Source organism: Kogia breviceps, chromosome X (genome assembly GCF_026419965.1).
Source record: "Kogia breviceps isolate mKogBre1 chromosome X, mKogBre1 haplotype 1, whole genome shotgun sequence".
Lineage (NCBI taxonomy): Eukaryota > Metazoa > Chordata > Mammalia > Artiodactyla > Physeteridae > Kogia > Kogia breviceps.
The window spans coordinates 68,392,306-68,415,906 of NC_081330.1; the positions used below are offsets into that span (position 1 = coordinate 68,392,306).

At 38.8% G+C, this 23,601-nt stretch overlaps 1 protein-coding gene across 1 annotated transcript in view; it reads left to right on the forward strand.

Annotated features, from left to right (window-relative positions):
• Window positions 1–23,601, forward strand: part of ZDHHC15 (zinc finger DHHC-type palmitoyltransferase 15) — a 156,906-nt gene that overhangs the window by 26,787 nt on the left and 106,518 nt on the right. The window contains exon 3 of the mRNA XM_059050472.2: window positions 1,749–1,843. Coding sequence (XP_058906455.1) covers window positions 1,749–1,843 — 95 coding nt within the window. The remainder of the gene's footprint in view (window positions 1–1,748; window positions 1,844–23,601) is intronic.

The window sequence follows — 23,601 nt, forward strand, 5'->3', positions numbered from 1 at the left end:
ACATTATTTGTATTAGCAAGAGAAGGGGAAAAACTAAGTATCCATCAGAGACAATCTGGTTAAATAAATTATGGTACCTTCATGCATTGGAATCCCATGCCACTTTTTAAAAGGAGAATGAGGAAGCTCCCTCGCTCCAAGTTATATTATGTGGAATGATCTCCAACTCATAGCAGGTGAAAAATAAATAGGTTGCAAAACAATGTGTACAGAATACTGCTATTTGTGTGAAAAAGCACACTGTTTTGGTGCTTTTATATGTATAAAATCTGATAGGATACAGAATGAAGTCATGATGCTTTGACTTTTGTGGCTTCCAGGGAGGGGTACTGGGTGGCTGAGGACAGGGATAGAAGGGAGACTTTTCACTGTGTACTATTTTGAACCTTATGAGTATATTACCTTTCAAAAATACAATGAAAAAAATTTAATATAACAAAAATTCCATATGTGTACTGTGTTTATATACTTATATAAACATAAAAATAGAGGATCTGGAATGATACACATCAAACACAAAATAGTTATTATGCCTTAGGAGGAAGGGGGGGAGGTTAGATATATGTGTGTGGTAGACATTTACTTTTACTTTCTATTGCTTGAATTTCAAAATGAGATTTCATAATTACTCAAAACAAACACATTAAAAAGGTCTTATACCACAGGGCTGGGAGCACTGGGCCAGCTTTTTTCAATTCCATCATAAATATGTGAGAGACTCAGCCTTATTAACTTTGTCTTGAGTCACATCATTCCCTTGCGTCTTCCTGATGGATTGAAGTAATCAGACCTTACTATGCAATGACTCACAATGAAACAGTAAACTGACCTTCAGTCTTACAATGACCTCTTTGGAGAATACTGAAATTTCCCATATCAGAAGAGCTATCTAGGAGGCAAAGAATATAAAAACAAAAATGGTGGGGAGCCACAAATGTCTCAAAGGTACGACTCACATTTCAAAAGTGTGTAGTCTTGGGGACTTCCCTGACGGTCCAGTGGTTAAGACTTCACCTTCCAATGCAGGCAGTGTGGGTTCAATCCGTGGGCAGGGATCTAAGATCCCACATGCCTCGGGGCCAAAAAACCATAATATAAAAACAGAAGTAATATTGTAACAAATTCAATAAAGACTTTAAAAATGGTCCACATCAAAAAAAATATTTTAAAAAAAGTGTTTAGTCTTTGGGGCTACTGAAACAAAAACTTGTGATTTAGAGTCAGAAGTCCTGTGTTTAAGACCTGGCTATATTATATAGTAGCTGTGTGACTTTGGATAATCAACTACCCCTGATAGTTAATCAACTGTCCTTATCCTGTTACCTATCTCACAAACTTGTTGAAAAAATAAAATTGGATAATATTATGAGATCACATTGTAAACTGTATAGCACTGTGCAAATACTATCATTATTATCTTTCAGTACCCACAGTGGCAGAGAGAATGACAATTGGCAACAGTAGCTTCCCCCACATTTTCATAAAGGACATTTCCCCTTTACTCCCAGAATCACATGGCAACTTTTAAAATATGCGACTTCCAGAAAGTTTCTGGTTCCAAATTTGGCATTATAAATTGTTTCTGTCACTGCATGGGAAAAAGGTAAGGATTAACCTTTCATAATAATACTAGAAAATACTTGGTAATAGGAAAACAAAATAGAGATTTGTTGAGATTTACATCTTACTGAACTCTTAGAAATGGCTGAAAATATAACATAAACACTGATTTTTTTCTTAAATTTCAGTTATCTACCTCATATTCTACCATGCCATCTTTGTGTTCTTTACCTGGACCTACTGGAAGTCTATTTTTACACTCCCACAACAGCCAAACCAGAAGGTAAGAATACTGTTTACTTCATAAAGGCTAAAAACAGAGGAAAGTAGAAATGCCAATAAGGCAAGAAGAGGGCAAAAAGAGGAGCAAATAATCTTCCATTACAAAAGAGAGATTCAGCGTGATCTTTAAAATTTTAAAGATCAGAAATGATAATGGATAAACATTATCATCTATCTTTATGCTGTCTACAAATATAAATGGATTAAACTATCCAATTAAAAGGCAGACGTTGGCATAATGGATAAACATTATCATCTATCTTTATGCTGTCTACAAATGACTCACTTTAGAGCCAAAGACATAAATAGGTTGAAAGTGAAAGGATGGAAAAAGTTATTCCAAGCAAATAGTAAGGACTTGTAGTGATAAATGTAAATTAAGAATAAGATAGTCTATTGAAGGAGTCTGTGAAATCACCAGCCATGGATATCTTTAAGACTAGGAAACCACTACCTGTATAGGTGATAGATTGAGAGAAACAAGAAACCACTTGGATTCTGAGGACTCATCTATTTCAATTCTATGAAACTATAATAACTTAGGACTCAGTGAGACTCTAGGAGACAACTAGAAAAAATTACAGTAGTTAAATTGATCATTTTCAAATTGTGTTCCCTTGAATGAAAGTGTTTCATGCAATATTTGGAAGGGTAAATACAAAAATTCTAATCATATCAGGCATTTATAATATGTGACTACTGTGAAACAGATTAGTTTCCAAAGTAGGAAAAAAAAAACAATGGAAGAAGTTTCAACAGCCTCCAAACATTAGGGAAAGTACTGGTTTTAATTTTCCCATTTATGGGATCAAAATTGTACACATACAAAATAAAATTAAACACAGAGAAAGACAAATATCATGTGATATCTCTCATATGTGGACTCTAATTTTAAAAATGATGCAAATGAACTTATTTACAAAACAGAGACAGACTCACAGATATTGGAAACAAACTTATGGTTACTGAAGGGAAAACATGGTGGGGAGGGATAAATCAGGAGCTTGGGATGAACATACACACACTACTACATATAAGATAACCAACAAGGACCTACTGTATAGCACAGGGAACTTTACTCAATATTCTGTGATAACCTATATGAGTAAAGAAAGAATGAATATACGTATATGTATAACTGAATCACTTTGCTGTACAACTGAAACTAACACAACATTGTAAATCAATTATATTCAAATAAAATTTTTTAAAAACACAAAGGAAGGTAGTAATGCAAGGATTGAGGAACATTAGATATAGGATATATAGAAAATGGCAGAAGTTCTTCCTTATGAGTAATTATTTGAAATATAAATGGATTAAACTATCCAGTTAAAAGGCAGACATTGGCATAACGGATAAACATTATCATCTATCTTTTTGCTGTCTACAAATGACTCACGTTGGAGCCAAAGACATAAATAGGTTGAAAGTGAAAGGATAGAAAAAGTTATTCCAAGCAAATAGTAATCAAAAGAGAGCAAGGGTAGATATACTAATATCACATGAAGAGGCTTTAAGGCAAAAACTGTTACAAGACACAAAGAAGAAAAAGACCTACTGAATGATGTCAGAAAGATGGCAGAGTAGGAGATACCAGCCTCTATCCCTGCCCCCCCAAAAAAAAACAACAGACAGCTATACAGAAATGAAAATATCCCTGGGGGGGCTCAAGTGTCTAGTTAAGAGCTTGCAGCAACATAGTGGGGAAACAATGGAGAATAACCACACAGAAAGGATTGCTGGGGAAATCAGCATGGCACAGACATCTGAAGAGGGCTAAGAACAAAGAAACAGGGCAGAGACTATCAGTATCAGCCCTGCAGCAGATGCCCATACAGTCCCCACTGGCCTGCTCTGTGGGGGATCCTGGCAACTTTTGCTTCTGAGAATCTCAACAGCTCCCATGACAGCCATGAATTTCGGCAGCTGTAACAGCAGAGGACCCCATAGTGTTTGTTGGTGTGGACCCCAGCAGCCTGCTCTGTAGAGGATACTGTCAGCTTTTGCCACTGAAGTAACCAACAGCCAACATTGCCACAGACTCCCCAGGGAGTGAGACACTGCTTAGACTTCTCTACAAGAAGAAGCTGCTGTTGTGCTGCCTCAGTACCAGGGCTGCTACCCGCCCCCAACACTGTGCTTGCCCTAGACACCAGACCTATGGCCACTCCATGTGTACCTACCACCTGATCCCAGCACCTGCCACCAGACTCCATGCATGCCCATGCTCCAGAAACTGGCTCCATGGCCACTCCACATACACCAATAACTCAGACACCAGAGCCACTGACACTGCAGGGTATCCCATGCCCCAGACACTGGAGACACTATCACTCCATGAGCACATGCTCCGGACCCTGTATCCACGGCCAATCTGCAAGTGCCCGCACCACAGAAACCAGAGCACTGCTGCAATGGGTGTACCTACCCTCTAGAACCCAGGTCCATTAGCTGCTTCACAAGTGCTCAAACATGGGACACCCAAGCCACTACTGTAGCAGGCTTATCCATGCACCACGCATACCTGCTATCCAGACCATAGCTCCATATCTGCTCTGCAAGTGCATGCACCTTGCACACCATTACCAACACTGCAGTGGGGTTGCCTGTGCCCCAGTCACTAACACCACCACCTCCCTAGACCCCCAAGCCACTCCAGTGGCTTCACACATGCCTCCATTCCAGACTCTGTCTCCATGGCTTCTCCATAGGCACCCATGCGTCAAACATCATAGACACAACAACAGTAAGTGTGTCCACAAACTGGACCCAGGGCCTCGAAGGATCCCCTCAGCCATGACTTCCACCATGCTATAAAAAGGTATCAGGAGGACCTCAGAAGCCTTTACCACTGAACACCTCAACAGCCCACACTTCTTCTGCAGACATCCACAGCCTTGGCCACCAACGTCTCCTTCAGTCTTTGCTGATGCTGATGACAGCTGACAGAGCTGCACAGAGACTACACCACTGCACCTTCCCTGGAGTCAGAACTGCTTCATCCCACCCAGCTGGCAGCCTTTTACCCACCAATAGATGAAGGGCTTTCCCCACTGAAACCAGTCCATAAATTCTGGAAGAAGTGATTGCTACATCAAATGTGAACACATCCATGCAATGATACAAGAAATACAAACACTCAAGGGAAAATAACACCAAAGGAGCACAATATTCCAGTAAGCAACTGTAAAGAAATGGAGATCTATTAAAAAAATCAAAATAATTATTTTAAGGAACTTGGCAATTTACAAGAGAACACAGATAGACAATGAAAAAAGGAACAAAACAAGAAGTTAAACAAATAGAGATAAACCATTAAAAAAAGAACAAAAACAATTCTGGAGCTGAAAAATACAATGAATGAAAGGAAGAATAATATAGAGAGCATCAACAACAGATTTGATGAAGTGGAAGAGAGAGCCTGAAAACTCAAGGATAGGTGATATGAAATTATCCAGTTAGAGGAACAAAAAGAAAAAAAGAATGAAAGTGTGAAGACAGTTCATGGGACTTATGAGACACCATCAAGCATAAGAATATATGCATTATGGGGATAAAAGGAGAAGAGAGAAAGGGGCAGAAAACTTATTTAAATAAATAATGGCTGAAAATTTCCCAAATTTGGGGAGAGATATGGATATCCAGGCACATGAATCTCAAAAGTCCCCAGTTTCAACCAAAAGAGGACTTTACCAGGACATACTATAATCAAACTTTCAAAAGTCAAAGACAAGGAGTTTTGAAAGCAGAAAGAGAGAAAGAGTGGTCAGTCACAAGGGAAACTGCATAAGGCCATCAGTGGATTTCTCAGAAGAGAAATCCTGTCCTGCAGGCCAGGACAGAGTGGAATGATATATTAAAAATGCTTGTAGAGAAAACTACAAGCATTTTTACAAAGGTTGTCTTACCCAGCAAAGCCATCCTTCAGAAATGAAGGAGAGTTAGTTTTCCACCAAACAAAACCTGAACGAGTTCATCCCTAGGAGAACTGCCTTACAAGAAATGTTGAAGATGAAATGAAAAGATGACAATTAGTAATGTGAAAACCTATGAAAGTAAAACAAAAATGTACTGGTAATGGTTAATATATAGAACAATTCAAAATACTGTAATACTGTAATGGTGGTGTGTAAATCACTTTTAACTCTGGTATAAAGATTAAAAAACAAAGTATTAAAAAATAACTATGGGGCTTCCCTGGTGGTGCAGTGGTTGAGAGTCTGCCTGCTGATGCAGGGGACACGAGTTCATGCCCCAGTCCGGGAGGATCCCACATGCCACAGAGCGGCAGGGCCCGTGAGCCATGGCCACTGAGCCTGCACGTCCGGAGCCTGTGCTCCACAACAGGAGAGGCCACAACAGTGAGAGGCCCACATACCACCAGAAAAAACAAAAACAAAAAAAACTATGAGTAAAATATTTTAATGGATACACTATAAAGTGATGTAAATTGTGAAATCAAATGCATAAAATGTTGGGGAGGAAGTAATATGATAGTGTTTATGTATGCAGTGGAAGTTAACTTCTTACCAGCTTCAAATGGAATGTTATAAGTATAAGGTGTTTTATGTAAGCTCCATGGTAAACCCCAAAAAACCTCTAGCAGATACACAAAAGATAAAGAAAAGGGAAAAAAATACACTACTACAGAATATCAAACCACAAGAAAAAACACTTATGAGGAACAAAGAAACTACAAAACAGGTAGAAAACAATTAACAAACTGGTATAGTGCATCCTTACCTATCAATTATTATTTCTAATGTTAATTGGTTAAATTCTCCAATCAAAAGACATAGAGTAGCTGAATGGATAAAAAAAAAGCAAGACACAGTTACATGCCTATAAGAGACTCACTTAAGATTTAAGGATACATATAAGCTTAAAGTGAAGGGATGGAAAAAGATACTCCAAGCAAATGGAAACCAAAAGAGATCAAGGATAGCTACAATATATCAGACAAACAGACTTTAAGTCAAAAACCGTAAGTGGAGACAAAGTAGATCATTATATAATGCTAAAAAGGTAAATTCATCAAGAGGATATGACAGTTGTAAATATATATGCACCTAACATTAAAGCATCTAAACATATGAAGCACATATTAACAACACTGAAGGGAGGAATAGAGAGAATAAAATAATAATAGAGGAGAGGAGCTTCAAGATGGTGGAAGAGTAAGACGTGGAGATCACCTTCCTCCCCACAAATACATCAGAAATATATCTACATGCAGAACAACCCCTACAGAACACCTACTGAATGCTGGCAGAAGACCTCAGACCTCCCAAAAGGCAAGAAACTCACCACGTACCTGGGTAGGGCAAAAGAAAAAAGAAAAAAAGAAAGAAGAATAGGGATGGGACCTGAACAAGTAGGAGGGACCTGTGAAGGAGGAAAGGGTTCCAAACACTAGGAAACCCCTTCGTGGGTGGAGACTGTGGGTGGCGGAGGGGGGAAGCTTCGGAGCCACGGAGGAGAGCGTAGCAACTGGGGGACGGAGGGCAAAGCAGAGAGATTCCCGCACAGAGGATTGGTGCCGACCAGGACTCACCATCCTGAGAGGCTTGTCGGCTCACCTGCTGGGACAGGTGGGGTCTGGAAGCTGAGGCTCGGGCATCGCTCGGATTGCAGGGACAGGACTGGGGTTGGCTGCATGAACACAGCCTGAAGGGGGCTATTGTGCCACAGCTAGCCAGAAGGGAGTCTGGGAAAACGTCTGGACCTGCCTAAGAGGCAACAGACTTTTTCTTGCCTCTTTGTTTTGTAGTGCGTGAGGAGAGGGGATTAAGAGTGCCACTTAAAGGAACTCCAGAGATGGGCGTGAGCCAAGGCTATCAGTGCGGACCCCAGAGACGGGCAGGAGATGCTAAGGCTACTGCTGTAGCCACCAAGAAGCCTGTGTGCAAGCACAGGTCACTATCTACACCTCCCCTCCCGGTAGCCTGTGCAGCCCACCACTGCCAGGGTCCCATGATCCAGGGACAACTTCCCAGGGAAAAAACATGGCACGCCTCAGGCTGGTGCAATGCCACACTGGCCTCTGCTGCCACAGGCTCACCCTGCATGCCCTACCCCTGCCTCCCCCTGGCCTGAGTGAGCCACAGCCCCCAAATCAGCTGCTACTTTAATGCCATCCTGTCTGAGTGAAGAACAGACAACCTCAGGTGACCTACATGCACAGGCGGGGCCAAATACAAAGCTGAACCCCAGGAGCTGTGCAAAGAAAGAAGAGAAAGGGAAAATTCTCCAAGCAGCCTCAGGAGCAGCGGATTAAATCTCCACAATCAACTTGATGTACCCTGCATCTGTGGAATACCTGAATAGACAACGAATCATCCCAAATTGAGGAGGTGGACTTTGGGAGCAATGATATCTATATATTTTCCCCTTGCTTTTTGTGAGTGCGTGTGTGTATGCTTCTGTGTGTGATTTTGTCTGTATAGCTTTGCTTTTACCATTTGTCCTAGGGTTCTGTCTGTCCATTTTCTTTTCCTTTTTTTAGTATACTTTTTAGTGCTTGTTATCACTGGTGGATTTGTTTTTAGGTTTGGGTGCTCTCTTCTTCCTTTCTTTTTTAAATTACATTTTAAAATCTTTCTAATTTTTAATTTTAATAACTTTGTTTCATTTCATTTTATATTTTTCTCTCTTTATTTCTTTTTTTCTCCCTTCTATTCTGAGCCGTGTGGAAGACACGCTCTTGGGGCTCTGGCCAGGAGTCAGGACTGTGCTTCTGAGGTGGTAGAGCCAAGTTCAGGAGATGGGTCCACCAGAGACCTCCCAGCTCCATGTAATATCAAAAGGTGAAAATCTCCCAGAGATCTCTAAATGAATGCCAAGACCCAGCTTGCACTCAATGACCAGCAAGCTACAGTTCTGGACACCCTATGGCACAACTAGAAAGATATGAACACAACACCACCCATCAGCTGAGAGGCTGCCTAAAATTGTAAAAAGGTCAAAGACACCCCAAAACACACCACCAGATGTGGACCTGCTCAAAGGAAAGTCAAAATCCAGCCTCATCCACCAGAACACAGGACCTAGTCCCCTCCACCAGGAAGCCTACACAACCCACTTAAACAACCTTAGCCACTGGGGGCAGACACCAAAAACAATGGGAACTATAAACCTGCAGCCTGCAAAAAGGAGACCCCAAACACAGTAAGTTAAGGAAAATGAAAAGACAGAGAAACACACAGCAGATGAAGGAGCAAGGTAAAATCCCAAAAAACCTAAGAAATGAAGAGGAAATAGGCAGTCTACCTGAAAATTCAGAATAATGATAGTGAAGATGATCCAAAATCTTGGAAATAGAATGGAGAAAATACACGAAACGTTTAACAAGAACCTAGAAGAACTAAAGAGCAAACAACAATGATGAACAACACAATAAAAGAAATAAAAAATTATCTAGAAAGAATTATTAGCAGAATAACTGACGTAGAAGAAGGGATAAGTGATCTGGAAGATAAAATAGTGGAAATAACTACTGCAGAGCAGGATAAAGAAAAAAGAATGAAAAGAATTGAGGACAGTCTCAGAGACCTCTGGGACAACATTAAACACACCTACATTTGAATTATAGGGGTCACAGAAGAAGAGAAAAAGAAAGAGCCTGAGAAAATACTAGAAAAAATTATAGTTGAAAACTTCCCCAATATGGGAAAGTAAATAATCAAGTCCAGGAAGCACAGAGAGTCCCATACAGGATAATCCAAGGATAAACACGCTAAGACACATACTAATCAAACTATTAAAAAGTAAATACAAAAAATTTATTAAAAGCAGCAAGGGAAAAACAACAAATAACACACAAGGGAATCCCCATAAGGTTAACAGCTGATGTTTCAGCAGAAACTCTGCAAGCCAGAAGGGAGTGCCAGGACATATTTAAAGTGATGAAAAGGAAAAACCTACAAACAAGATGACTCTACCCAGCAAGGATCTCATTCAGATTTGATGGAGAAATTAAAATCTTTATAGACAAATGAAAGCTAAGAGAATTCAGAACCACCAAAGCACATATTTTGAAGTGTCAAAAATATTCGTTAGTTATTAGGTGAGGTACAGATATCTTATCTTATTTAACATTATATATATATATATATATATATATATATATATTTTAACATCTTTATTTGAGTATAACTGTTTTACAATAGTGTGTTAGTTTCTCCTTTACAACAAAGTGAAACAGTTATACATATACATATGTTTCCATATCTCTTCCCTCTTGCATCACCCTCGCTCCCACCCTCCCTATCCCACCCCTCTAGGTGGTCACAAAGCACAGAGGTGATCTCCCTGTGCTATGCAGCAGCTTCCCACTAGCGATCAAATTTACATTTGGTAGTGTATATATGTCCCTGCCACTCTCTCTCTTCGTCACAGCCCACCCTTCCCCCTCCCCACATCCTCAAGGCCATGCTCTAGTAGGTCTGTGTTTTATTCCCGTCCTACCACTAATCTCTTCATGACATTTTTTTTCTTAGATTTCATATATATGTGTTAGCATACGGTATTTGTTTTTCTCCTTCTGACTTACTTCACTCTGTATGACAGACTCCAGGTCCATCCACCTCACTACAAATAACTCAGTTTCATTTCTTTTTATGGCTGAGTAATATTCCATTGTATATATGTGCCACATCTTCTTTGTCCATTCATCTGTTGACGGACACTTAGGATGCTTCCATGTCGTGGCTATCGTAAATAGAGCTGCAATAAACATTCTGGTACATGACTCTTTTTGAATTACGGTTTTCTCAGGGTATATGCCTAGTAGTGGAATTGCGAGATCGTATGGTAGTTCTATTTGTAGTTTTTTAAGGAACCTCCATACTGTTCTCCATAGTGGCTGTATCAATTTACATTCCCACCAACAGTGCAAGAGTGTTCCCTTTCCTCCACACCCTCTCCAGCATTTATTGTTTCTAGAGTTTTTGATGATGGCCAATCTGACCTGAGTGAGATGATATCTCATTGTAGTTTTGATTTGCAATTCTCTAATGATTAATGATGTTGAGCATTCTTTCATGTGTTTGTTGGCAATCTGTATATCTTCTTTGGAGAAATGTCTATTTAGTTCTTCTGCCCATTTTTGGATTGGGTTGTTTGTGTTTTTGTTATTGAACTGCATGAGTTGCTTATAAATTTTGGATATTAATCCTTTGTCAGTTGCTTCATTTGCAAATATTTTCTCCCATTCTGAGGGTTGTCTTTTGGTCTTGTTTATGGTTTCCTTTGCTGTGCAAAAGCTTTTAAGTTTCATTAGATCCCTTTTGTTTATTTTTGTTTTTATTTCCATTTCTCTAGGAGATGGGTCAAAAAAGATCTTGCTGTAATTGATGTCATAGAGTGTTCTGCCTATGTTTTCCTCTAAGAGTTTGATAGTGTCTGGCCTTACATTTAGGTCTTTAACCCATTTTGAATTTATTTTTGTGTGTGTTTTAGGGAGTGTTCTAATTTCATACTTTTCCAGGTAGCTGTCCAGTTTTCCCAGCACCACTTATTGAAGAGGCTGTGTTTTCCCCACTGTATATCCTTCCCTCCTTTATCAAAGATAAGGTGACCATATGTGTATGGGTTTATATCTGGGCTTTCTATCCTGTTCTATTGATCTATATTTCTGTTTTTGTGCCAGTACCATACTGTCTTGATTACTGTAGCCTTGTAGTATAGTCTGAAGTCAGGGAGCCTGATTCCTCCAGCTCCATTTTTCGTTCTCAAGATTGCTTTGGCTATTCGGGGTCTTCTGTATTCCATACAAATTGTGAAATATTTTGTTCTACTCCTGTAAAAAATGCCAGTGGTAATTTGATAGGGATTGCATTGAATCTGTAGATTGCTTTGGGTAGTAGAGTCATTTTCACAATGTTGATTCTTCCAATCCAAGAACATGGTATATCTCTCCACCTATTTGTATCATCTTTAATTTCTTTCATCAGTGTCCTATAGTTTTCTGCATACAAGTCTTTTGTCTCCTTAGGTAGGTTTATTCCTAGATATTTTATTCTTTTTGTTACAATGGTAAATGGGAGTGTTTTCTTAATTTCCCTCTCAGATTTTTCATCATTAGTGTATAAGAATGCCAGAGATTTCTGTGCATTAATTTTGTATCCTGATACTTTACCAAATTCATTGATTAGCTTTAGTAGTTTTCTGATAGCATCCTTAGTATTCTCTATGTATAGTATCATGTCATCTGCGAACAGTGACAGCTTTACTTCTTCTTTTCCTATTTGGATTCCTTTTATTTCTTTTTTGTCTCTGATTGCTGTGGCTACACCTTCTAAAACTAGATTGAATATGAGTGGTGAGAGTGGGCAACCTTGTCTTGTTCCTGATCTTAGTGGAAATGGTTTCAGTTTTTCACCATTGAGAACAATGCTGGCTGTGGGTTTGTCATATATGTCCTTTATTATGTTGAGGAAAGTTCCCTCTATGCCTACTTTCTGCAGGGTTTTTTATCATAAATGGGTGTTGAATTTTGTCAAAAGCTTTCTCTGCATCTATTGAGATGATCATATGGTTTTTCTCCTTCAGTTTGTTGATATGGTGTATCACATTGATTGATTTGCGTATATTGAAGAATCCTTGCATTCCTTGAATAAACCCCACTTGGTCATGGTGTATGATTCTTTTAATCTGCTGTTGTATTGTGTTTGCTAGTATTTTGCTGAGAATTTTTGCATCTATGTTCATCAGTGATATTGGCCTGTAGTTTTCTTTCTTTGTGATGTGTTTGTCTGGTTTTGGTATCAGGATGATGGTGGCCTCATGGAATGAGTTTGGGAGTGTCCCTCCCTCTGCTATCTTTTGGAAGAGTTTGAGAAGGATAGGATTTAGCTCTTCTCTAAATGTTTGATTGAATTCACCTGTGAAGCCATCTGGTCCTGGGCTTTTATTTTTTGGAAGATTTTGAATAACAGTTTCAATTTCAGTGCTTGTGATTGGTCTGTTCATGTTTTCTATTTCTTCCTGGTTCAGTTTTGGCAGCTTGTGCATTTCTAAGAATTTGTCCATTTCTTCCAGGTTGTCCATTTTATTGCCATAGAGTTGCTTGTAGTAATCTCTAATAATCTTTTGTATTTCTGCAGAGTCAGTTGTTACATCTCCTTTTTCATTTCTAATTCTATTGATTTGAGTCTTCTCCCTTTTTTTCTTGATGAGTCTGGCTAATGGTTTATCAATTTTATTTATCTTCTCAACGAACGAGCTTTTACTTTTATGTATCTTTACTATTGTTTCCTTCATTTCTTTTACATTTATTTATGATCTGTTCTTTATGATTTCTTTCCTTCTGCTAAATTTGGGGGGGGTTTGTTCTTCTTTCTCTAATTGCTTTAGGTGCACATTTAGGTTGTTTATTCGAGATGTTTCCTGTTTCTTAAGGTATGAATGTATTGCTTTAAACTTCCCTCTTAGAACAGCTTTTGCTGTATCCCATAGGTTTTGGGTTGTCTTGTCTCCATTGTCATTTGTTTCGAAGTAGTTTTTGATTTCTTCAGTGAACACTTCGTTATTAAGTAGTGTATTGTTTAGCCTCCACATGTTTGTATTTTTTGCAGATCTTTTCCTGTAATTGATATCTAGTCTCATAGCGTTGTGGTCGGAAAAGATACTTGATATGATTTCAATATTCTTAAATTTGCCAATGCTAGATTTGTGACCCAATATGTGATCTATCCTGGAGAATGTTCCATGAGCACTTGAGAAAAATGTGTATTCTGTTGTTTTTGGATGGAATGTCCTATAAATATCAATTCAGTCCATCTTGTGTAATGTATCATTTAAAGCCTGTGTTTCCTTATTTATTTTCATTTTGGATGATTCTGTCCATTGGTGAAAGTGGGGTGTTAAAGTCCCCTACTATGATTGTGTTACTGTCGATTTCCCCTTTTATGGCTTTTAGTGTTTGCCTTACGTATTAAGGTGCTCCTATGTTGGGTGCATAAATATTTACAATTGTTATATCTTCTTCATGGATCGATCGCCTGATCATTATGTAGTGTCCTTCTTTGTCTCTTGTAATAGTTTTTATTTTAAAGTCTATTTTGTCTGATATGAGAATTGCTACTCCAGCTTTCTTCTGATTTCCATTTGCATGGAATATCTTTTTCCATCCCCTCACTTTCAGTCTGTATGTGTCCCTAGGTCTGAAGTGGGTCTTTTGTAGACATCATAAATACGGCTCTTGTTTTTGTATCCATTCAGCCAGTGTGTGTCTTTTGGTGCGAACCTTTAATCCATTTACATTTAAGGACATTATTGATATGTATGTTTCTATTACCATTTACTTAATTGTTTCGGGTTGTACTTGTAGGTCTTTTCCTTCTCTTGTGTTTCTTGCCTAGAGAAGTTCCTTTAGCAATTGTTTTAAAGCTGGTTTGGTGGTGCTGAACTTTCTCAGGTTTTGCTTGTTTGTAAAGGTTTTAATTTCTCCATCAAATCTGAATGAGATCCTTGCTGGGTAGAGTCATCTTGGTTGTAGGTTTTTTTCCTTTATCACTTTAAATATGTCCTGCCACTCCCTTCTGGCTTGTAGAGTTTCTGCTGAAAGATCAGATGTTAACCTTATGGGGATTCCCTTGTGTGTTTTTCCCTTGATGCTATTAATATATTTTCTTTGTATTTAATTTTTGACAGTTTGATTATTATGTGTCTTGGCGTGTTTATCCTTGGGCTTATCCTGTATGGGACTCTCTGTGCTTCCTGGACTTGATTGACTATTTCCTTTCCTATATTACGGAAGTTTTCAACTATAATCTCTTCAAATATTTTCTCAGTCCCTTTCTTTTTCTCTTCTTCTGAGACCTCTATAATTTGAATGTTGGTGCATTTAATGTTGTCCCAGAGGTCTCTGAAACTGTCCTCAGTTCTTTTCATTCTTTTTTCTTTCTTCTGCTCTGCAGTAGTTATTTCCACTTTTTTATCTTCCAGGTCACTTATCCGTCCTTCTGCCTCAGTTATTCTGCTATTGATCCCATCTAGAGTATTTTTCATTTCATTTATTGTGTTGGTTTTTCGTTGCTTGCTTCCTCTTTATTTCTTCTAGGTCCTTGTTAACTGTTTCTTGCAATTTGTCTATTCTATTTCCAAGATTTTGAATCATCTTTACTATCATTATTCTGAATTCTTTTCCAGGTAGACTGCCTATTACCTCTTCATTTGTTAGGTCTGCTGTGTTTTTATCTTGCTCCTTCATCTGCTGTGTGTTTTTCTGTCTTCTTATTTTGCTTAACATACTGTGTTTGGGGTCTCCTTTTTGCAGGCTGCAGGTTTGTAGTTCCCGCTGTTTTCGGTGGTTGTCCCCATGGGCTGAGGTTGGTTCAGTGGGTTGAGTAGATTTCCTGGTTGGGGGGACTAGTGCCTCTGTTCTGGTGGATGAGGCTGGATCTTGTCTTTCTGGTGGGCAGGTCCACGTCTGGTGGTGTGTTTGGGGATGTTGGTAGCCTTATTATGATTTTAGGCAGCCTCTCTGCTAATGGATGTGGCTGTAGACCTGTCTTGCTCTTTGTTGGGGATAGGGTGTCCAGCACTGTTCATTGCTGGTCCTTGAGTGGAGCTGGGTCTTGATGTTGAGATGGAGATCTCTGGGAGATGTTCGCCATTTGATATTGTGTGGATCTGGGAGGTCTCTTGTGGACCAGTGTCCTGAGGTTGGTTCTCCCACCTCAGAGACACAGCCTTGACACCTGGCTGGAGTGCCAAGAGCCTTTAATCCACACGGCTCAAAATAAAAGAGAGAAAAAATAGAAAGGAAAGAAAGGAAGGAAGGAAGGAAGGAGCGAGGGAAGGCAGGAAGGAAGAAAAGAAGGGAGAGAGGAAGAAAGGAAGTGAGGAAGTAAGAACGGAAGGAAGGAAGAAAGGAAGGAAGGACAGAGGAGAGGAAGGAAGCGAGGAAAGAAGGGAGGAAGGAAGGAAGGAAGGAGGGAAGTAGGGAAGAAAGGAGGAAAGAAAGAAAGGGAGAAGACAACATAAAGTAGGTTAAAATACAGTAATTAAAATAAAAAATAATTTTTAAGAAGTAAAATTTCTATTAGAAAAAAACGGGTCAGTCTAACCCTAGGACAAATGGTGAAAACAAAGCTATACAGTCAAAATCTCACACAGCAGCACACACGTACACACAAAAAGAAAAAAAGGGGAAAATAATTGTATATCTTGCCTCCAAAATCCACCTCCTCAACTTGGGATATTTCACTGTCTATTCAGGTTTTCCACAGATGCATGGCAATTCAAGTTGACTGTGGAGCTTTAATCCGCTGCTTCTGAGGCTGCTGGGAGAGACCTCCCCCTCTCCTCTTTGTTCGCAGAGCTCCTGGGGTTCAGCTTTGGACTTGGCCCCGCCTCTGCATGTAGGTCGTCCAAGAGCGTCTGCCCTTCGCTCAGACAGGACGGGATTAAAGGAGCAACTGATTCGGGTGCTCTGGCACAGGCTGGGGGGAGGGTGGGGCATGGATGCGGGGCGAGCCTGTGATGGCAGAGGCCGGCTTGATGCTGCACTGGCCCGAGGTGCACCCCGCGTTTTACGGGGGAAGCTGTCCCTCGATCACAGGGCCCTGGCAGTGGTGGGCTGCATGGGCTCCCGGGAGGGGCAGTGTGGAGAGTGACCTGTGCTCACACACAGGCCTCTTGGTGGTGGCAGCTGCAACCCTAGCGTCCCACACCTGTCTCTGTTGTCCATGCCAACAGCCGCGGATCACGCCCATTTCTGGAGCTCCTTTACACGGTGCCCTTTATCCCCTCTCCTCACGCACCAGGAAGCAAAGAGGGAAGAAAAGGCTCTTGCCTCTTCGGCATTTCCATACTTCTCCTGGACTCCCTCGGCTAGCCGTTGTGCACTAACCCCTTCAGGCTGTTTTCACTCTGCCAACTCCAGACCTTTCCCTGGGATCCAACTGAAGCCGGAGGCTCAGCTTCCAGCCCCGCCTGCCCTGGCAGGTGAGCAGACAAGCCTCTCGGGCTGGTGAGTGCTGGTCGGCACTGATCCTCTGCTGAATCTCTCCGCTTTGCCTTCCATACCCTGTTGCTGTGCTCTCCTCCGTGGCTCCAAAGCTTCCCCCCTCCACCACCCGCAGTCTCTGCCCATGAGGGGGCTTCTAGTGTGTGGGAACCTTTCCTCCTTCACGGCTCCCTCCCACTGGTGCAGGTCCCGTCCCTATTCTTTGTCTCTGTTTATTCTTCTTTCTTTTGCCCTACCCAGGTACGTGGGGGAGTTTCTTGCCTTTTGGGAGGTCTGAGGCCTTCTGCCAGCGTTCGGTGGGTGTTCTATAGGAGAATTTCCACTTGTAGATATATTTCTGATGTTTCTGTGAGGAGGAAGGTGATCCCCACGTCTTACTCTTCTGCCATCTTCTCGCCTCCCACCAAACCACATTTACAACAAATGCTAAAGCAATTTCTCTAGGTGGGAAAAACAAGAGAAGAAAAACACCTATAATAACAAACCCAGAACAATTAAGAAAATGATAATAGGAACATACATATCGATAATTACCTTAAATGTAAATGGATTAAATGCTGCAACCAAAAGACAAACACTCGCTGACTGGATACAAAAACAAGACCCATATATACGCTGTCTGCAAGAGACCCACTTCAGACCTAGGGACACATACAGACTGAAAGTGAGGGGATGGAAAAAGATATTCCATACAAATGGAAATCCAAAGAAAGCTGGAGTAGCAGTTTTCATATAAGACAAAATAGACTTTAAAATAAAAATTATTACAAGAGACAAAGAAGGACAGTGCATAATGATCAAAGGATCAATGCAAGAAGCAGATAGAACAATTGTAAATATTTATGCACCCAACATAGGAGCACCTCAATACATAACACGAATACTAACAGCCATAAAAGTGGAAATCGACAGTAACACAATCATATTAGGGGACTTTAACACCCCACTGTCACCAATGGACAGATCATCAAAAGTGAAAGTAAATAAGGGAACATAAGTTTTAAATGATACATTAAACAAAATGGACTTAATTGATATTTAAAAGACATTGCATCCAAAAACAACAGAATACAATTTTCTCAAGTGCTCATGGAACATTCTCCAGGATAGATCATATCTTGGGCACACATAAAGCTTTGGTATATTTAAGAAAACTGAAACCTTATCAAGTATGTTTTCTGACCACAACGTTTTGAGACTAGGTGTCAATTACAGGAAAAAGTCTGTACAAAATACAGACACATGGAGGGTAAACAATACACTACTTAATAATGAAGAGATCACTGAAGAAACCAAAGAAGAAATAAAAATTACCTAGAAACAAATGACAATGGAAACACGACAACCCAAAACCTATGGGATGCAGCAAAAGCTGTTCTAAGAAGGAAGTTTATAGCAATAAAATACTACCTTAAGAAACAAGAAACGTCTCAAATAAACAACCAATCCTTACACCTAATGCAATTAGAGAAAAAAGAAAAAAAGAAACCCCCGAAAGTTAGGAGAAGGAAAGAAATCCTAAAGGTCAGATGAGAAATAAATGAAAAAATATGAAGGAAACGATAGCAAAGGTCAATAAAACTAAAAGCTGTTTATTTGAGTAGATAAAAAAATTGAGAAACCATTAGCCAGACTCATCAAGAAAAAAAGCGGAAAGTCTCAAATCAATAGAATTAGAATTGAAAAAGTAGAAGTAAAAACTGACACTGCAGAAATACAAAGGATCATGAGAGATTACTACAAGCAACTCTATGTCTATAAATTGGACAACCTGGAAGAAATGGACAAATTCTTAGAAATGCACAACTCTGTGGGGCTGAACCAGGAAGAATAGAAAATTTGAAACAGACAAATTGCAAGCACTGAAATTGAAGCTGTGATTAAAAATTTCCAACAAACAAAAGCCCAGCACCAGATAGCTTCACAGGTGAATTCTATCAAATATTTAGAGAAGAGCTAACACCACTCCTTCTTAAACTCTTCCAAAATATATCAGAGGGAGGAACACTCCCAACCTCATTCTATGAGGCCACCATCACCCGGACACAAAAACCAGACAAAGATGTCACACAGAAAGAAAACTACAGGCCAGTATCACTGATAGGCCTGGATGCAAAATTTCTCAACAAAATACTAACAAACAGAATCCAACAACACATTAAAAGGATCCTACTCCATGATCAAGTGTGGTTTATCCCAGGAATGCAATGATTCTTCAACATACGCCAATCAATCAATGTGATACACCACATTAACAAACTGGAGGAGAAAAACCACATGATTATCTCGGTAGATGCAGAGAAAGGTTTCGACAAAATTCAACACCCATTTATGGTAAAAACCTTCCAGAAAGTAGGCATAGAGGGAACTTACCTCAGCATAATAAAGGCCAGATATGAGAAACCCATAGCCAATATTGTCCTCAATGGTGAAAAACTGAAACCTTTTCCACTAAGATCAGGAACAAGACAAGGTTGCCCACTCTCACCAATATTATTCAACATAGTATTGGATGTTTTAGCCACAGCAATCAGAGAACAAAAAGAAATAAAAGGAATCCAAATTGGAAAAGAAGTAAAGCTGTCACTGTTTGCAGATGCCATGATACTATACAGAGAGAATGCTAAGAATGCTACCAGAAAACTACCAGAGCTAATCAATGAATTTGGTAAAGTAGCAGGATACAAAATTAATGCACAGAAATCTCTTGCATTCCTATACACTAATGATGAAAAATCTGAAAGTGAAATTTAGAAAACACTCCCATTTACCATTGCAAGAAAAAGAATAAAATGTCTAGGAATAAACCTACCTAAGGAGACAAAAGACTTGTATGCAGAAAACTATAAGACACTGATGAAAGAAATTAAAGATGATACAAATAGTTGGAGAGATATACCATGTTCTTTGTTTGGAAGAATCAACAATGTGAAAATGACTCTACTACCCAAAGCAATCTACAGATTCAATGCAATCCCTATCAAACTACCACTGGCATTTTTCACAGAACTAGAAGAAACAGTTTCACAATTTGTATGGAAATACAAAATACCCCGAACAGCCAAAGCAATACTGAGAAAGAAAAATGGAGCTGGAGGAATCAGGCTCCATGACTTCAGACTATACTACAAAGCTACAATAATCAAGACATTATGGTACTGGCACAAAAACAGAAATATAGATCAATGGAACCGGATAGAAAACCCATAGATAAACTCACACACCTTATCTTTGATAAAGGAGGCAGGAATATACAATGTAGAAAAGACAGCCTCTTCAATAAATGGTGCTGGGAAAACTGGAAATCTACTTGTAAAAGAATGAAATTAGAACACTCCCTAACATCATACACAATAATAAACTCAAAATGTGTTAAAGTCCTAAATGTAAGGCCAGACACTATCAAACTCTTAGAGAAAAACATAGGCAGAGCAATCTATGACATAAATCACAGCAAGATCCTCTTTGATCCACCTCATAGAGAAATGGAAATATAAACAAAAAGACATGTGGGGGGCTTCCCTGGTGGCCCAGTGGTTGAGAGTCTGCCTGCCGATGTAGGGGACATGGGTTCGTTCGCTGGTCCGGGAAGATCCCACCTGACGTGGAGTGGCTAGGCCCATGAGCTATGGCTGCTGAGCCTGCGTGTCTGGAGTCTTTGCTCCACAACGGGAGAGGCCACAACAGTGACAGCCCCACGTAACACACAAAAAATAAAAATATATATACAAGTGGGACCTAATGAAACTTAAAAACTTTTGCACAGCAAAGCAAACCATGAACTAGATGAAAAGACAACCCTCAGAATGGGAGAAAATATTTGCAAATGAAGCAACTGACAGAGGATTAATCTCCAAAATTTACAAGCACCTCATGCAGCTCAATATGGAAAAAACAACCCAATCCAAAAATTGGCAGAAGACCTAAACAGACATTTCTCCAAAGAAGATATGCCAATTTCCAACAAACACATGAAAGCATTCTCAACATCATTAATCATTAGATAAATGCAAATCAAAACTACAATGAGATATCATCTCACACTGGCCAGAATGGCCATCAGCAAAAAATCTACAGGCATTAAATGCTGGAGAGGGTGTGGAGAAACGGGAACCCTTTGCACTGTAGGTGGGAATATAAATTGATATAGCCACTGTGGAGAACCGTATGGAGTTTCCTTAAAAAACTAAAAATAGAACTACAATACCACCCAGCAATCCCACTACTGGGCATATACCCTGAGAAAACCATAATTCAAAAAGAGTCATGTACCACAATGTTCACTGCAGCTCTACTTACAATAGCCAGGAAATGGAATCAACCTAAATTTCTATTGACAGATGAATGGATAAAGAAGATGTAGGACATATATACAATGGAATATTACTCAGCCATAAAAAGAAATGAAATTGAGTTATTTGTATTGAGGTGGATTGATCTAGTGTATCCTACAGAGTGAAGTACGTCAGAATGAGAAAAACAAATACCATATGCTAACACATATATGTAGAATGTAAAAAAAAAAATGGTTATGAAGTACCTAGGGGTAAGATGGGAATATAGATGCAGACCTACTAGAGAATGGACTTGAGGACACAGGGAGGGGGAAGGGTAAGCTGCGACAAAGTGAGAGAGTGGCAGGGACATATATACACTACCAAATGTAAAATAGATAACTGCTGGGAGGCAGCCGCATAGCACAGGGAGATCAGCTCATTGCTTTGTGACCACCTAGAGGGGTGAGGTAGGGTGGCTAGGAGGGAGGGAGATGCAAGAGGGAAAAGATGTGGTGATATATGTATATATATAGCTGATACACTCTGTTATAGAGCAGAAACCAACATGCCATTCTAAAGCAATTAAACTCTAATAAAGATGTTTAAAAAATAAAAAATAAATTAATTAAATTTAATAATAATAGAGGACTTTAATATCCCAATTTTATGAATGGATAGATGATGTAGACTGAAAAGTAATAATGAAAAATCATATGAATAATTCAATAGACCAAATGCACCCAACAGATGTGCACAGAACATTCTACACAACAGCAGTAGAATACATATTCTTTTCAAGCACATACGGAAGTTTCTCAGGGATAGAGCATATGTTAGGCCAAAAAACAAGTCTTAAAATTTAAGAAAATTGAATTATATTGATGATATTTTCTAATATAATTGTGTGAAAGTAGAAATCAGTAACACAGGGAAACTGGAAAACTCACACATGTGGAAATTAACACCCTCCTGGACAACCTATGGGTCAAGAAGAAATCAAGAGAGAAATCAAAGAAATCGAGAGAAATCAAAAAATATGTTGACAAAAATGAAAATGGATTTACAATATACCAAAAGTTATGTGATGCAGCAAAAGTAGTTCTAAGAGGGAAGTTTATAACAATTAATGCCTACATTGAGAAAAAAGAAAAATCTCAAATAAACAACCTAAGTTTTCATCTCAAAGAACTAGAAAAAGAAGAAACTAAGCCCATAATTAATAGCAGAAAGGAAGTAACAAATATCAGTGCAGAAATAAATGAAGTAAAAACTAGAAAAAACAATAGAAAAGATCAGAGAAACAAGGATCTGGTTTTTTGCAAAGATAAAAAAAAATTGACAGACCTTTAGCTACACTTACTAGAAGCAGAAAAGAGAGAAGACTCAAATAAATAAACTTTCAAAAGAGATGTTATGAGTGATGCTACAGAAATACAAAGGATCATAAGAACAATTAATAAATGAACAATTAATTAACAATTAATATGAACAATTAATAAATTGGATAACCTAGAAGAAGTGAATATTCCTAGAAATATACAACCTTCCAAGACTGAAACATGAAGAAATAAAAAATCTGAACAAATCAATAACAAGTAAGGATTTTGAATCAATAATTTTAAAAAAATTCTCCAAACAAATAAAAGTCCAGGACCAGATGGATTCACTTGTGAATTCTGTCAAACATGTAAAGAAGGATTTATACCAAACCTTCTCACATTCTTCCAAAAAAATTTAGTATGCCTCAAAACATTTACAAAGACAGCATTACCATGATACCAAAGCCAGAGAAGGACACTACAAGGAAAGAAATTAGGCCAATACCCCCAAACAACATAGATATAAAATCCTTAAAATACTATCAAACCAAATTCAACAGCATAATAAAAGGATCATTCACCACAGCCAAGTGGGATTTATACCTGGGATGCAAGGATGGTTTGACATACGTATATCAATAAATGTGGTGCACCATATTTTTTAAATTAAAGATTTAAAAAATCATATAATCATCTCAAGAGATACAGAAAAAACATGACAAATTTCAACATTCTTTCATGATAAAAATTCTCAACAAATTAAAGAACAAATGTACCTCAACATAATAAAGACCATATATGACAAGCCTGTAGTGAATATCATACTCAATGGTGAAAATTTGAAAGATTTTCCTCCAACATCAGGAACAAGACAAGGATGCCCACTCTCAAAACTTCCATTCAACATAGTACTGGAAGTCTTAGCTAGAACAATTAGGCAAGAAAAGGAAATAAAAGTCATAAAAATCAGAAAGGAAGAAGTTAACTTCTCTATTTGCAGTTGACATAATGTTATATATAGAAAATCCTAAAGACTCCACCAAAAACAATTTAGAATAAATGAATTCTGTAAAGTTGCATGATTTAAAAAAATCAGTTGTGTGTTTATACCCTAAAAACAAGCTATCCAATAAAGAAAGTAAGAAAGCAATCCCATTTACAATAGCATAAACAAAGAATAAAATAC